The sequence below is a fragment of the Leguminivora glycinivorella genome, chromosome 15 (genome assembly GCF_023078275.1).
Source record: "Leguminivora glycinivorella isolate SPB_JAAS2020 chromosome 15, LegGlyc_1.1, whole genome shotgun sequence".
NCBI lineage: Eukaryota > Metazoa > Arthropoda > Insecta > Lepidoptera > Tortricidae > Leguminivora > Leguminivora glycinivorella.
Genome location: NC_062985.1, coordinates 18,788,999 through 18,802,009, shown reverse-complemented (window position 1 = coordinate 18,802,009; position 13,011 = coordinate 18,788,999). Strand labels below are relative to the sequence as shown.

At 38.4% G+C, this 13,011-nt stretch overlaps 1 protein-coding gene across 1 annotated transcript in view; it reads right to left on the bottom strand.

Annotated features, from left to right (window-relative positions):
* LOC125233863 (hemicentin-2-like) overlaps positions 1 to 13,011 on the bottom strand; it is an 89,774-nt gene that overhangs the window by 59,887 nt on the left and 16,876 nt on the right. Inside the window, exon 2 of the mRNA XM_048140005.1 lies at positions 8,736 to 8,872. Coding sequence (XP_047995962.1) covers positions 8,736 to 8,872 — 137 coding nt within the window. The remainder of the gene's footprint in view (positions 1 to 8,735; positions 8,873 to 13,011) is intronic.

The window sequence follows — 13,011 nt, the reverse complement described above, 5'->3', positions numbered from 1 at the left end:
TTCAGAAGGCGGTTAAGTTCATGTCGAGATCTGGATGTAGCACAAGGCAAGGAAATCAATGCCACAAATTGAACTCCAGTTCAGTAGAACCACCTCAAACCTCGTAACGTATCATACCATATTTCTATCTCAGTCTAAAGCTCGATAAATAACTAGCTATCTCTGCGTTCAAGAAAATGGACTTATGCAGACGTTTTGACAAAGGTATCATAACTAAATAGTACCATGAGTGCTTCCAATCACTTAATACCTAGTTAGTCTAGCATTGTCAGCCGTGTTACGGATGTGTTTGTATCGAATTCCACCAGCGATGAAGATGTTGTTTAATAACTTTTTATCACTCTTGCGCAGTAAGTGTGCAATCGCACGCAGGCGTATCAGGAGTAAAAGAAAAACTTTTTCCCAAGGGAGTGTTTAAATTTGTATTTTGGACTACCATAAATACTTTTTATCTTTTTATTGCAAGTGTGATGAAAAACACTGCGTGTAACTGGGGGCGTAAGAATATTGCAAACATGATTGCTTTAAATCGCCCCAGAAACCTATGTAATTACCGTTACACATTACTTTTTCTTACTTATTACTTCATCTACGCCTACATTTTAGTGACTTTGGCGTAAATGATTACTAGAAAATAAACTATTACTTCAGGTTATTGCGCGTACAAAAATTATTAACCTATATTAAATGTAACAGTGTAGATAGTGAAATTTTGAACATAAATTATGGCGGACTTCGGATTGCTGAGACAGTGAACTAGTATGTAGTAAGTACCTATGCATATTATGCTATTACCCAAAAACGCATTAACCGATTTGTAAAATTCTTTTTGTGATTTCAAGAGAATGCTATTGCGTTACTTCTTGTTAAATTTTACTGAAATCGGTTAAAGTATTTTGTGAAAAATCTCCTAAAACCGGTTGAAGAGGATTTTTTTCAAAATTTTTTTTTTGAGAATAATCCTTCAAAACCTCAAATAAAGTATTATTAATGGTTAGTAATGTTAAAAAACTTTTTATTACAAATGTACCACTTTAATTAACAATGATAAGTGAAGTTTTGTAACATAAAATTAGAGCAGCTATACTTCCTGCAGCTAAAACCGCCTATGTCATTGAGAATATTTAATATATTTTGAAATAAGTTCAAAACTTTTGTATATTTTTTCTTTTTTTGCAAATCATTAGTAAAGTGTATGAAAAGCAAAGCTTAATCAAAGGGAAACACTGCTTTATATGTATTAATAAAAGAAATATACACATTTTTATTTCTACAGGAAAAACCAACTAAGTTTGCTACTATTTTTTTTTTAATCGTAGTTTTATCGGCAATCAAACACAGCCTGGATAATTTTTACGATTAAGTATTAAACAAGACAATACGGGCTGTAGAATGCTGTATAAAAATAGTAATTTTTTTCATGTTTTCATAAGAAATCGTACCTTCAAACATTAAAATCGCATTATCTCAAAATCACTTTTTTGCACATAGTCGGTATTTGCAGTAAGGGGACGACATACCCTTATTAATTAGCTACCTATAGCTAATAATACTTACTAGGAAACCGAATAACATAAAATATCAAATATCTTTTGATATTCCACGCCCGTGATTCCCCTTTTTGGATAATTGAATCGAGAATGATTTGATTGACGGTTGATTGATTACTAGGTACACTTTGTTTGAATCAAATACATTGCCTCTTTAATCCGTTTTAGATTACTGTATTGGTATTTCTTTTATTATCTGTAACAATAAGCATTGTTTGTTGTTATTGTTGCAGTCCGAAGGTACCCCAGAGGTGAAAAGGGCCTTCAAAAGCTCGCGCCATGCCTTCCTATCTTCAGCGACCCCCGTGGCCTCAAACCATCCAGAGTAAGGCTGCCAGAGCTCAACGAGGGTGCGGTGTGCTAGTGACGGAAGGACCTACATACGGAACTAATTTGTTCAGTCTATTAGATAGTACTCTTTATTATACTGTGCTATTGTCATTTGAGTCGTCGGCAACCCGAACCCTCCTTAGAACTTAAGTACGCTCCTTTTTTCTGTGTAATTAACACAACAAAAACGAGTGTACAATTTTCTAATGGGTTGGCAACGCACATGTGACACTCCTTGAGTTGCAGGCGTGGTTACGGTAACCGGCGGACCGCATGCTTCTTTGCTACTGACGTAGTATAAAAATATATTTGTTAAAAACACAATTGTATAAATAAATTGAATTACCCAGTAGAAGATTGCTCCACTTGTGTTTCGCCCGAAATTTCTACCGCTTAACTAACAGAGCACTCTGAAGTTTACTCGTCTAAATCAAACATCCAGAATCCAGCCATACCAATAATTCCTAGCACATCCAATATAACTCCGGGGTATATGCCAAACGTTTGCCAACTGCGGAACAGTGAACTCCAGGGAACTAACCAACGCCACAATCGCTTACGTTTCGTAAGCGTTTACTCTAGCTATCGCTCTCGCTTTCACTTGACAGAACCAGATTGCCTTGCCTTTTCACGTGTGCACGTCGATGGAATTTCACTTCAGCTAACTAAATAAATAAATAAAAAATAAATAAATATTGGAGACCTTACACAGATCAACTTAGCCCGAAACTAAGCAAAGCTTGTACAATACAATACAATACAAATATTCTTTATTGTTCACCAATATAACAAGATTACATCACATAACTTTAATTAACTATGGTAGACAACAGGCGGTCTTATCGCTAAAGAGCGATCTCTTCCAGACAACCTTTGGGTAGTGGAGACAAGACACAAAAAACAACTGATTTGAGTAGGTGATGCAGTGAGTGATAGAAAACGTCAAATAATCTTAATACTAATAAACATACATATTCATATTCATATTCATAAATAGGAATTAAAATAAACCTAAATATACCGTACATATATAAATACTATAACAACACAGCTACGAATGTACATAGATCAAAAACAATGCGGCCAATAGCGATAAAGGAAAATGAAACAGGACCATCAATAAATATTGTATTATGGAATAGATAAATAATGCTCTTTTACTTGACTTTTAAAAATGTGAAGAGACTTAGCATGCCTTATGTCAATAGGTAATGAGTTCCACAACCGAACTGCCTGGAAAGTAAAGGAATCGTTGAAGAATTTAGAAGAAGATGACGGGACTTTAAGAAGATAATTTCGGGAAGATCTGATAGATTGAACAAAACTAAAGCGGTCTTTGAGATAGCGAGGAGTTGAAGGGTTAAACAGTATATTATAAAGGAGAGAAACTATATGAAGGTTACGTCTGCGACGATGGGGTCTTGTACTATGGGTGCTTGGCGACGATATACATACTTAAATAGATAAATACATAATTAATACATAGAAAACATCCATGACTCAGGAACAAATATCTGTGCTCATCACACAAATAAATGCCCTTACCGGGATTCGAACCCAGGACCGCGGCTTAGCAGGCAGGGTCACTACCGACTGAGCCAGACCGGTCGTCGACCCCCAAACTTAGCTGAAATGGTGTTCTTTGAAGATAGATGACGATAAAGGCAGTCTGGCTCTGTTGCGTCAGGGTACGTAGCAAATGCACAGAAGCTTCCGATAATATCTGTTTCGTGGTTCCCCTTGTTTTGGCATAATTTTACAATCGAGAATTATTTTTGGCATAATCTATATTGGCATAATTCACCTTTCGCATAATCTGTTATGGCATAGTATAATTACGCATAATTTGTCTAGGCATATTTTTGTTTGTCCGAATATATTTCATGCATAAAGGTTATTCGCCGAATGGTTTTTATGCATAAATTATTTCTGCATAACATGGTTTAGTGGAAATTTACTACGCAGAATTTTTATCATAGGTAATACTACTATATTAATGTTGCAGTTCTAACCTAACCTAACCGAAATTCTTGACAAAATGTTTTATTTGTGAGGTCGCAGTTCTAACCTAACCAAACCGACTCTCTTAACAGCATTTAGTATGGGTGGATATTCTGATTTTAAGAAATATGCCAAATACAATTATGCGAATTAATTTTATTCATAAAAACAATCGGCGTAAACAGAATTATGCGAACTTATTTTCGGACAATGTGTTATTCGTATTATTTTCGATTATGACAAATAAGTTTTCTGCCAAATTAACATTCGGCGAAAATCGATTATGCGAAGTCTGTTATGCGAAAATCGTTTCGGACAATTAAAGTTATGCCAAATAGAGGGAACCCCTGTTTCGTAGCTATCTGTCCCTATCGGTCATCCATATTGGCGCGACAGAGCCCGACTACGTGTCGATCATTGTCATTCAGCTAGACCGACAGTACAGAAGAGCGATAGAGATAGCTAGCAATAGGTCTAGTAAGACTAGACACAATAAAATTATTGTCTTCTATAGTATTTGATGACGCAATGATAGTTGCCATAGATAGTAGACACGATGGCGTTGATCGCTTCAATAAGGATGCGTTCGAATTGCGATGGGGCTGTGTCGTGCGGCTGCGTTCGTGGTCTCACAAATGGTCTCGTCGGAAGATCAGCGCTGACCTCCGGGTCAGCATTATGCTGAGACGGGACCTTTTCGTGATAAACTTATCAATCCCTTGTACATTTGTAGTTTTAGTAATACTGTTTTTTTTGCATATTGTGTAGTTTTAAGTTTATTACGAATAAATATTTTGATTGATTGATTGATATTTGACATAAAAAACTAATATTATAGATTTTGGGTATTAAAAGTGTATGATGACTACGTATTTTCGATTAAAAAGGTGTGTGTTGTTTTATTTTGGCCACCGAAAACTCTGTCAGCGATGTAGTGACGTCATCAAATTCGAACTAACTTCATGTCAAAAAAAAAATCACTGACATAATGAACTTTATGCCTCATACTTAAAAGTCAGAAAATGTTGTTTTCGAATATAATGACCTGATGCACATATAATCTATAGATTAACATGACTGTGTTGTTTTCGCCTGATTACGATAGACAGACATTAAAAAAGGGTCAAGTAGCCTATTGCTGGCGCTTTGTATAGGTAGTTTCGTAGTTTTCTCTCTAAAGAAGTAGGTACCTATATTGCTCTGTCGCATTGACCAAATGAGGAGGCACACTCAAAGGTTATGACAGATGGCGCTACCCTATTAGTCCAATGCACAGATAAAGAATTTCATACGTGATGCGAGAAGATGATATGTTTTTTCTCTCTCACATATGAATGTCAGTGACATGCCTAGACACTTGCACAGGCACCGCCTGGCGGGATAAATTATTGTCAGTGTGCCTCCTCATTGCGTATCGTTTGCCACGAAGCGAAGAGATTGTACGCTTGGCTAGACGCTCAAGTATGTCGAATTCTCGACACACGTTAATCGAATGTATTTTGGACCGATTTCGGTCAGTGGAACGTGAAATTTCGGTATAATATAAGCAATTAGCGTTAAGATTACTTAAAATAAAATAATAAATAAATAAAAAAAGCTTTATTTGTTCCACACATACTTAAAACATAAATGAGAAATAATTTACAATAAGAGAAAAAAAAATTAACTTAAAATAAATATGTGGGCCCCTTTCGGGTAAAAGCCTCCCCCAAGGAATTCCACTCCTCTCTGTCTTGAGCTGTCTCTGTCCATTTTGGACCTGCCGTTGCCACTAATTCGTCCGACCATCTCCCACGTGGACGGCCTCTGCCTCTTGAGCCCAGTGGCCCAGGCCACTTTCCAGTTCGTATGGTCCATCTGTCGTCACTGTATCTGGCCGTTGCCAGATAAGATTACTTATTGCTGCTTAATAGTAGCGCTTTCAAAGGAACACGGCTAAATAGGGCCCACATTACACAAAGTGTATAAGTAGGTATGTATTAATAAATCGTTTTCCTTTCTGATTGGACGGCCTCGAAACTGTGATTTCCTGTTGGTATGAGGATTGAATGACATGTTTTAATTAACATTTCCTTCCTATTTATTTTATCGCAAATATTTTCATCTTCCCATTTCAATGTAGGTGTGTAAATACGAGTATGAATCATGGAATATCAATGTTCATTTTCTGTTCTGGTGCCGTATCCGAATGGCATTTCTGCGACGCGAAACGAAAATGATACGCCGCGAAAGATAGTCTGGCTCTGTCGCGCTAATATGCAAGAGCGATAGAGATAGATATCTACGAGCGTTTTGTGAGCGTTTCTGCCATTCGGCTACGCACGTAGGTAAATGTTTGTGACGACGTAGACTGAGGTAAAAATGTAAGAGTTACTTCACGGTTAATTCGTTCACTACTTATTTTATACTAGTTTTTGCTCGCGTTAGAAAGAGACAAAATGTAGCCTATGTTACTCTCCATCCCTTCTACTATCTCAACTTAAAAATCACGTCAATTCGTCGCTACGTTTTGCCATGAAAGACGGACAAACAAACAGGCACATACTTCCCCATTTATAATAGTAGTATGGATTTCTGTTCGACATTCTAAATAAAAGTTGTTATACACAATTGTTTGCCTAAGAAACTAACAAGCGTATAATTTTTATTACATTTCTTTGTTTTGTGCAGATGAATTTGTAAATTTTTGGAACAAGCTTTTATCGCCGACTGTATCTTTCTTTCATCAGTCATCTGCTGCTTTCGAGGCGTTTCTAAAAACCCCTTACTCGATGGGGATACGACGTTTCATAATAGAGTTCCTATGACCACCTTTCTGCTCAATCATCAGATCATCTCCATGATACCATTATTTCATTGTCACGTGATTTACATAATTATGTGTGCAAACTTTCAGATCCATCCGAAACCGGGAAGTGGGTCAAAAGCTTCTACGTTTTGACCCAAACTAACATAATTACTAATAACAAGGCAAGTTAAATAAAAGCTTGTAATAAAAAACGCGGCTTTGTATTACAGAGGCTGAAAATAGATTCCAATATCAAAGACTAGTTTGTGTGTATTTCTATCGAGAGTTGTGAACCGAGTTATCAAACATATGGCAACTTACTGAAGCGTTCACACAGAAGGGCGTTTACGCGCGATTGCTTGACTTGCAGCGTAAATCAACCATGTGACGACTTTTACGCGGTACATGGCGTAAAATAGCTTTGTTTACGAACATTGTTTAAAGAATAAAATTTTGAAATTGCGGCGATAGCTAGTAGTTTCTTTGATGTAAATTAGCATTTGTGAAGACTTATTTATTTTATTATAATTAGATTTTACCGAGAGCGCTGGTGGCCTAGCGGTAAGAGCGTGACTTTCTATCCGGAGGTCGCGGATTCGAACCCCGGCTCGTACCAATGAGTTTTTCGGAAGTTAGTGCGGAAAATCAATTTGTTATCAATTTGGCCAGTTGCTTTTCGGTGAAAGATAACATCGTGAGGAAACCGGACTAATTCCAATAAGGCTTGGTTACCCTTCGGATTGGAAGGTCAGATGGCAGTCGCTTTCGTAAAATCTAGTGCCTGCCAAATCGTGGGACTAGTTGTCAAAGCGGAATCCAGGCTGCCATGAGCCGGTGGTGAATGTCCGGATAATGCAAGGAGGATGATGACATAGCATTGCAAAGGTTCACTAAAGTTATCAAGCCGATAAAGTTCGTTTGTCCCTTTCTATCACACCAATACGTTAGAAAAGGATAAACGAACTTTATCGGCTTGATACATTTAGTGAATGTTTATGAATAAGGGGCAAGAGTTTGCGTTAGATTTATATGTGAAAAACACTGCACAGATAATCCTCAAAACTTTCCTCCAACACTTATAAATCACTCTTAAGACACTCATAAATATAAGGGTTAAAAATGTTGGTTTGTGTTATTTATTCTCTCATCTTAGTCGACCTGAAACCGTCTGTTAACCGCTTTACGTAATGGCTACGCATTAGGAGGCCATCTTTCGTTCAGTGGCGCCCTCAGTGGCAGGGTTTCGTTTTCTAATAACCCAATTAATTTTGAATTCTAGGTGTTTAGTTTCGCGGGGTTAGTAGGTGTTCGCGGTTAGTTTCATTAGAGCCGTTTCTTCCAGGGTAGTTTCTTCTGGCCGAAAGACGTCGTGTTTCGGCGGTTCAGGGGCAACCTGCCAAACCCTACGCCGTGTCAGACAACGCAACGGAGCCACGCTGTTACGTCGTCGCCTAAATAGAACATTGTTTTGTTTTGTCTTTTTTTAATCTGTTTTTTACTATTTATGTGCTATACGTATTGTTTTTATTTTTTAGTTTCACAGTGTTGGTTTTACTGTTATGCTGTGTAACTTATTTGAATAATAAATAAATAAATTAGACATATTGACCGTGACGTGATTACCTTTTCGATTCTTGAGGATAAGGGTAGTACTTAGATCGTGCACTGTCTATACTAATACACCTTTGATATCCTCCCCTCTTCAGTTACACTTAAAGTTTAAGTACAGTTACAGTTTGTCAAAATAAGTCTAATGAACCAATTAATTTACTTTTAAATCACTGCTTAGTCTTCTACCTAGTTACCTTCAGTGCAGACTGTGTAACTGGAAGGTGTTGTTTAAGTAGTGCTAAAGTGCTCTAGCGATATAACTAATTAACTAAATGAATCCCACTATCCCATCGACTGATACCACAGTCGGAGCAAGTATGTCAGGCTGTCCGCCTGCGCCAGGTGGCTTGTCGCTTCTTTGTGCTGCTGTCTGGGTACTGCCCGCGCGATATTAATACTATCCGATACGCCTATTCTATCGACTGATACTCTAGTAAGAAGAAATGCTAACTCACCGCTCTATCCGCCAGGTTCCTCACTCGGCAGTGCAGGTACGCGGGCTGTCCGACCGCGGCGGTGGATTCCCGCTTTGTGCTGTTGTCGAAGTAAGGCTGCCCGAGAGGCTCCCAGCCCCCGCCGTCGGCTGATACCCCTGAAAGAAGAAAATAATGTCAAAAATCCTGACGGATAATAGGCGAGACGACTAAAAAAAACTAATTAGTCCGTCAATTTGACGACCGGTCTGGCCTAGCGCGTGGTGACCCTGCCTGCTAAGCCGCGGTCCCGGGTTCGAATCCCGGTAAGGGCATTTATTTGTGTGTTGAACACAGATATTTGTTCCTGGGTCATGGATGTTTTCTATGTATATAAGTATGTATTTATCTATATAAGTATGTATAATCGCCGCCTAGCACCAAAGCTTTGCTTAGTTTGGGGCTAGATTGATCTGTGTAAGGTGTCCCCCAATATTTATTTATTTATTTAATTAGAATATCAAAGAATATTAGACACGTGTTTTTCCTTTTTGCTCGTAAACCAAAAATGACGATGGTACAGTGCGTTGAAGTTTCGCGTGACGTCACGCCCAGGGTCAATTTTACTTAAATTAGAAGTGACGTCACAAGCCCCCACTCCGGAACTTTGATGCTATATATCTTTGTATTTTTTCATTAATTAGAAAAAGCGAAAAATACGTGTTCAGTATTTTTGGACGATCTAATCTAACTGACGTACTAATACTAAACAGAATGCCATTTTTTTTATGTAATCGTCATCCATATTGTTTTAGAGCCACATTGCAATGAAACTGTAACTATGAAAATTGTACGCTAGCTTTGTACAGAATGAGTTGTCGCCTACGCTGCGGTATTTTCGGACCGATACGACCTTCAAACTTTCAAGAAAAGAGCGTACACCCATCTTAAAGGCCGGCAACGTACCTCCAACACTTCTGCTGTTTCGGGTGTCCATGGGCGGCTTCGCTTCGCTTACCATCATGCGACTTGTCTGCTCGTTTGCCTCTTACCCCGTAAAAAAAATACTTTGCAGTCGGGTTGCAGCGCGCCTGTATCGGGCACTATAAGCAGGTATTTAAGCAGTTCACATAAAACTGCTCAAGTTTGAGTGCCATTCATGACGATTAAAGGTTTGACGGAAGATGTAATTTTAACGAATTTTTAACGACGACCGGTCGGGCTCAGTCGGTAGTGACCCTGCCTGCTGAGCCGCGGTCTTGGGAATCCCGGTAAGGACATTTATTTGTGTGATGAGCACAGATATTTGTTCCTGAGTCATGGATGTTTTCTATGTGTATAAATATTTGTATATTATATAACTATATCGTCGTCCGAGTACCCACAACACAAGCTTTCTTGAGACTCGGTCAATCTGTGTAAGAATGTCCTATTTATTTATTATTTGACGACCGGTCTGGCGCAGTCGGTAGTGACCCTGCCTGCTGCGCCGCGGTCCCGGGTTCGAATCCCGGTAAGGGCATTTATTTGTGTGATGAGCACAGATATTTGTTCCTGAGTCATGGATATTTTTTAATGTGTATTAAGTATGTATTTATCTATTTAAGTATGTATATCGTCGCTTAGCACCCATAGTAGAAGTATTTGTATATTATAATTATAGTAATATCGTTGTTCGAGTACCCACAACACAAGCTTTCTTGAGCTTACCGTGGGACTCGGTCAATTTGTGTAAGAATGTCCTATATATTTATTTATTTATTATTTATTAATATTGCAATGACACTATCACTAGGTTGCCAGCCCGTCGCCCATACCTCAATGGAACCCATAAATCGTATAGTTTACTTCTACGATACTCACGGTAGAAAAAAAGGTGGATAAATTCTTAACCCGACACCCCAAAAAATAAAATAATTATCATTCAAAATCACCATTCAAAAATCAATTCTAACTAGGTATATAATGACGACGAATAACGACGACCGGTCTGGCCTAGCGGATAGTGACCCTGCCTGCTAAGCCGCGGTCCCGGGTTCGAATCCCGGTAAGGGCATTTATTTGCGTCATGAGCACAGATATTTGTTCCTGAGTCATGGATGTTTTCTATGTATAGGTATTATATATATCGTTGTCTGAGTACCCACAATACAAGCTTAAAGCTTACCGTGGGGCTGAGTCAATCTGTGTAAAAAAATGACCTATAAAAAATCTATAAAATAATAGTGAACATGAGAAGACAAGTCATTATTATCATTCGATTACTTTTCCCCACAAGTGCATAAAAAATTTCATCCATTTTCGGACATTCAATAACTGCTTTTAGTGCGTTATTAAACGATTATTTTAAACCAAGCTTAAACCAAAAGTTTCAAAGTTTAACAGCGATAATGCCTTCTTAGAAGGCCGATACGGGTTTAAGTAAGTAGCTTTCGGTCTTCCAAACGCTCCCGTCATAGCACCTAAGCTTCTCAAGCACTGTTTACAAAGCCCAGGGTGGCTAGCCGAATGGCACAATCGCTCACGAAACGCTCACGAAACGAAGCGCTAGTAGATATCTATCTCTATCGCGCTTGCGTATTGGCGCGACAGAGCCAGCGGCGTATCGCTTTCGTTTGGCGTCGGAGAAATGCCATTCGGCTACGCATCCTGGCCGTTTAGGTATACGCCTGAATTTCTAGCAATCAGCATGCCATGTTCGCATTTCCGCATGGCGTGCATTAATCGGAAACTCTAGGAAGACATAGCTATGCGCTGCATATGCAGAGATAGGTCCAATGATTGCTGTGTGAGAATTCACTGGTGACTTCTAAGATTGTTCTAAGGAACGAGAATTTGTTTGGTAACTAAGTAAGATATGGTTTCTTATAAACTCCATACTAATATTATAAGTGGGAAAGTGTGCGTGTCTGTTTGTTTGTCCGTCTTTCACGTCAAAACGAAGCGACGAATTGACGTGATTTTTTTAAGTGGAGATAGTTCTGTTGAAGGGATGGAGAGTGACATAGGCTACTTTTTGTCTCTTTCTAACGCGAGCGAAGCCGCGGGAAAAAGCTAGTATTTACATATATTAGTACTCATAATAGTACTCGTAATTATCTGCATTGAAAACTAGATAATTTAGTGAAGTATCCAAAACAAAGACTTTATTTCCAAAATTATGTTATTCTGTCACATTGAGAGTCATAATTTTGTATCAAAAGTAATTCAATCAGCTAGGTTAATATTGATTTTATATTATTTATAGATTGTTTGCGGCTCATCGCATCGGACACCTATCCCGGATTTTGGAGCTTACCTACTTGAATCTTTTATGTCATACATACATAAATTCACGCACGTTCCCGTGAAGTGTACGGCGTTGGAGTCGTTACGGGAGAGTAGTGAAAGACGTGACTGTCCAGTATAGAATCCTCTATTGAAGAAAAACAGTTTCCCTTATATACTACGTAAGTTCTTTGTTCATGTGCAGTCATGTGTAAGATTGACCTTGACATAGAAATTGAAAAATATAATTATAATTAAATGAATATAATATCAAGTTACAGGTATATCGGATTACAGATGCAGGTGTATTACAAGGTTATTGGAAATGTACAATTAATTATTATATTTTATTGCAGGCCAAGGTTAGCTGATGCAAGCTACATACCTATTCTTTGTGGTCTAAGTACGTATGTGTGAGTTTACCTACACCTCACCCGAAAAGGGTAAGCATAACACATGAAACTTCAAGTTTAACTCTTAGCAATTTAGGTTGCCCTTCGCCCACACCATAATTAAAGCCATATCCAGTTAATCCAGTCGACTTCATTCGAGTTCGACCACACGACTTCTAACAGGACACCCACAGGAAAGGAATGGATTCTTAACCCGTATCTAATTGTTTCGTAAATCCATATTACTAGGATAGGTACTATCAGGTGCAAAAGTGCATGGAGAAGTTATGAATGAATTTATTGATAAATTTGCGATGCACTTTTGCAGCTGATGGTACGTAGCTAAATGTTTCGTAGCTATCAATTTATGCCGTTTTTAGGGTTCCGTAGTCAACTAGGAACCCTTATAGTTTCGCCATGTCTGTCTGTCCGTCCGTCCGTCCGTCCGTCCGTCCGTCCGTCCGTCCGTCCGCGGATAATCTCAGTAACCGTAAGCACTAGAAAGCTGAAATTTGGTAACAATATGTATATCAATCACGCCAACAGAGTGCGAAAATAAAAAATGGAAAAAAATGTTTTATTAGGGTACCCCCCCTACATGTAAAGTGGGGGTTGATATTTTTTTTCATTCTAACCCCAACGTGTGATATATTGTTGGA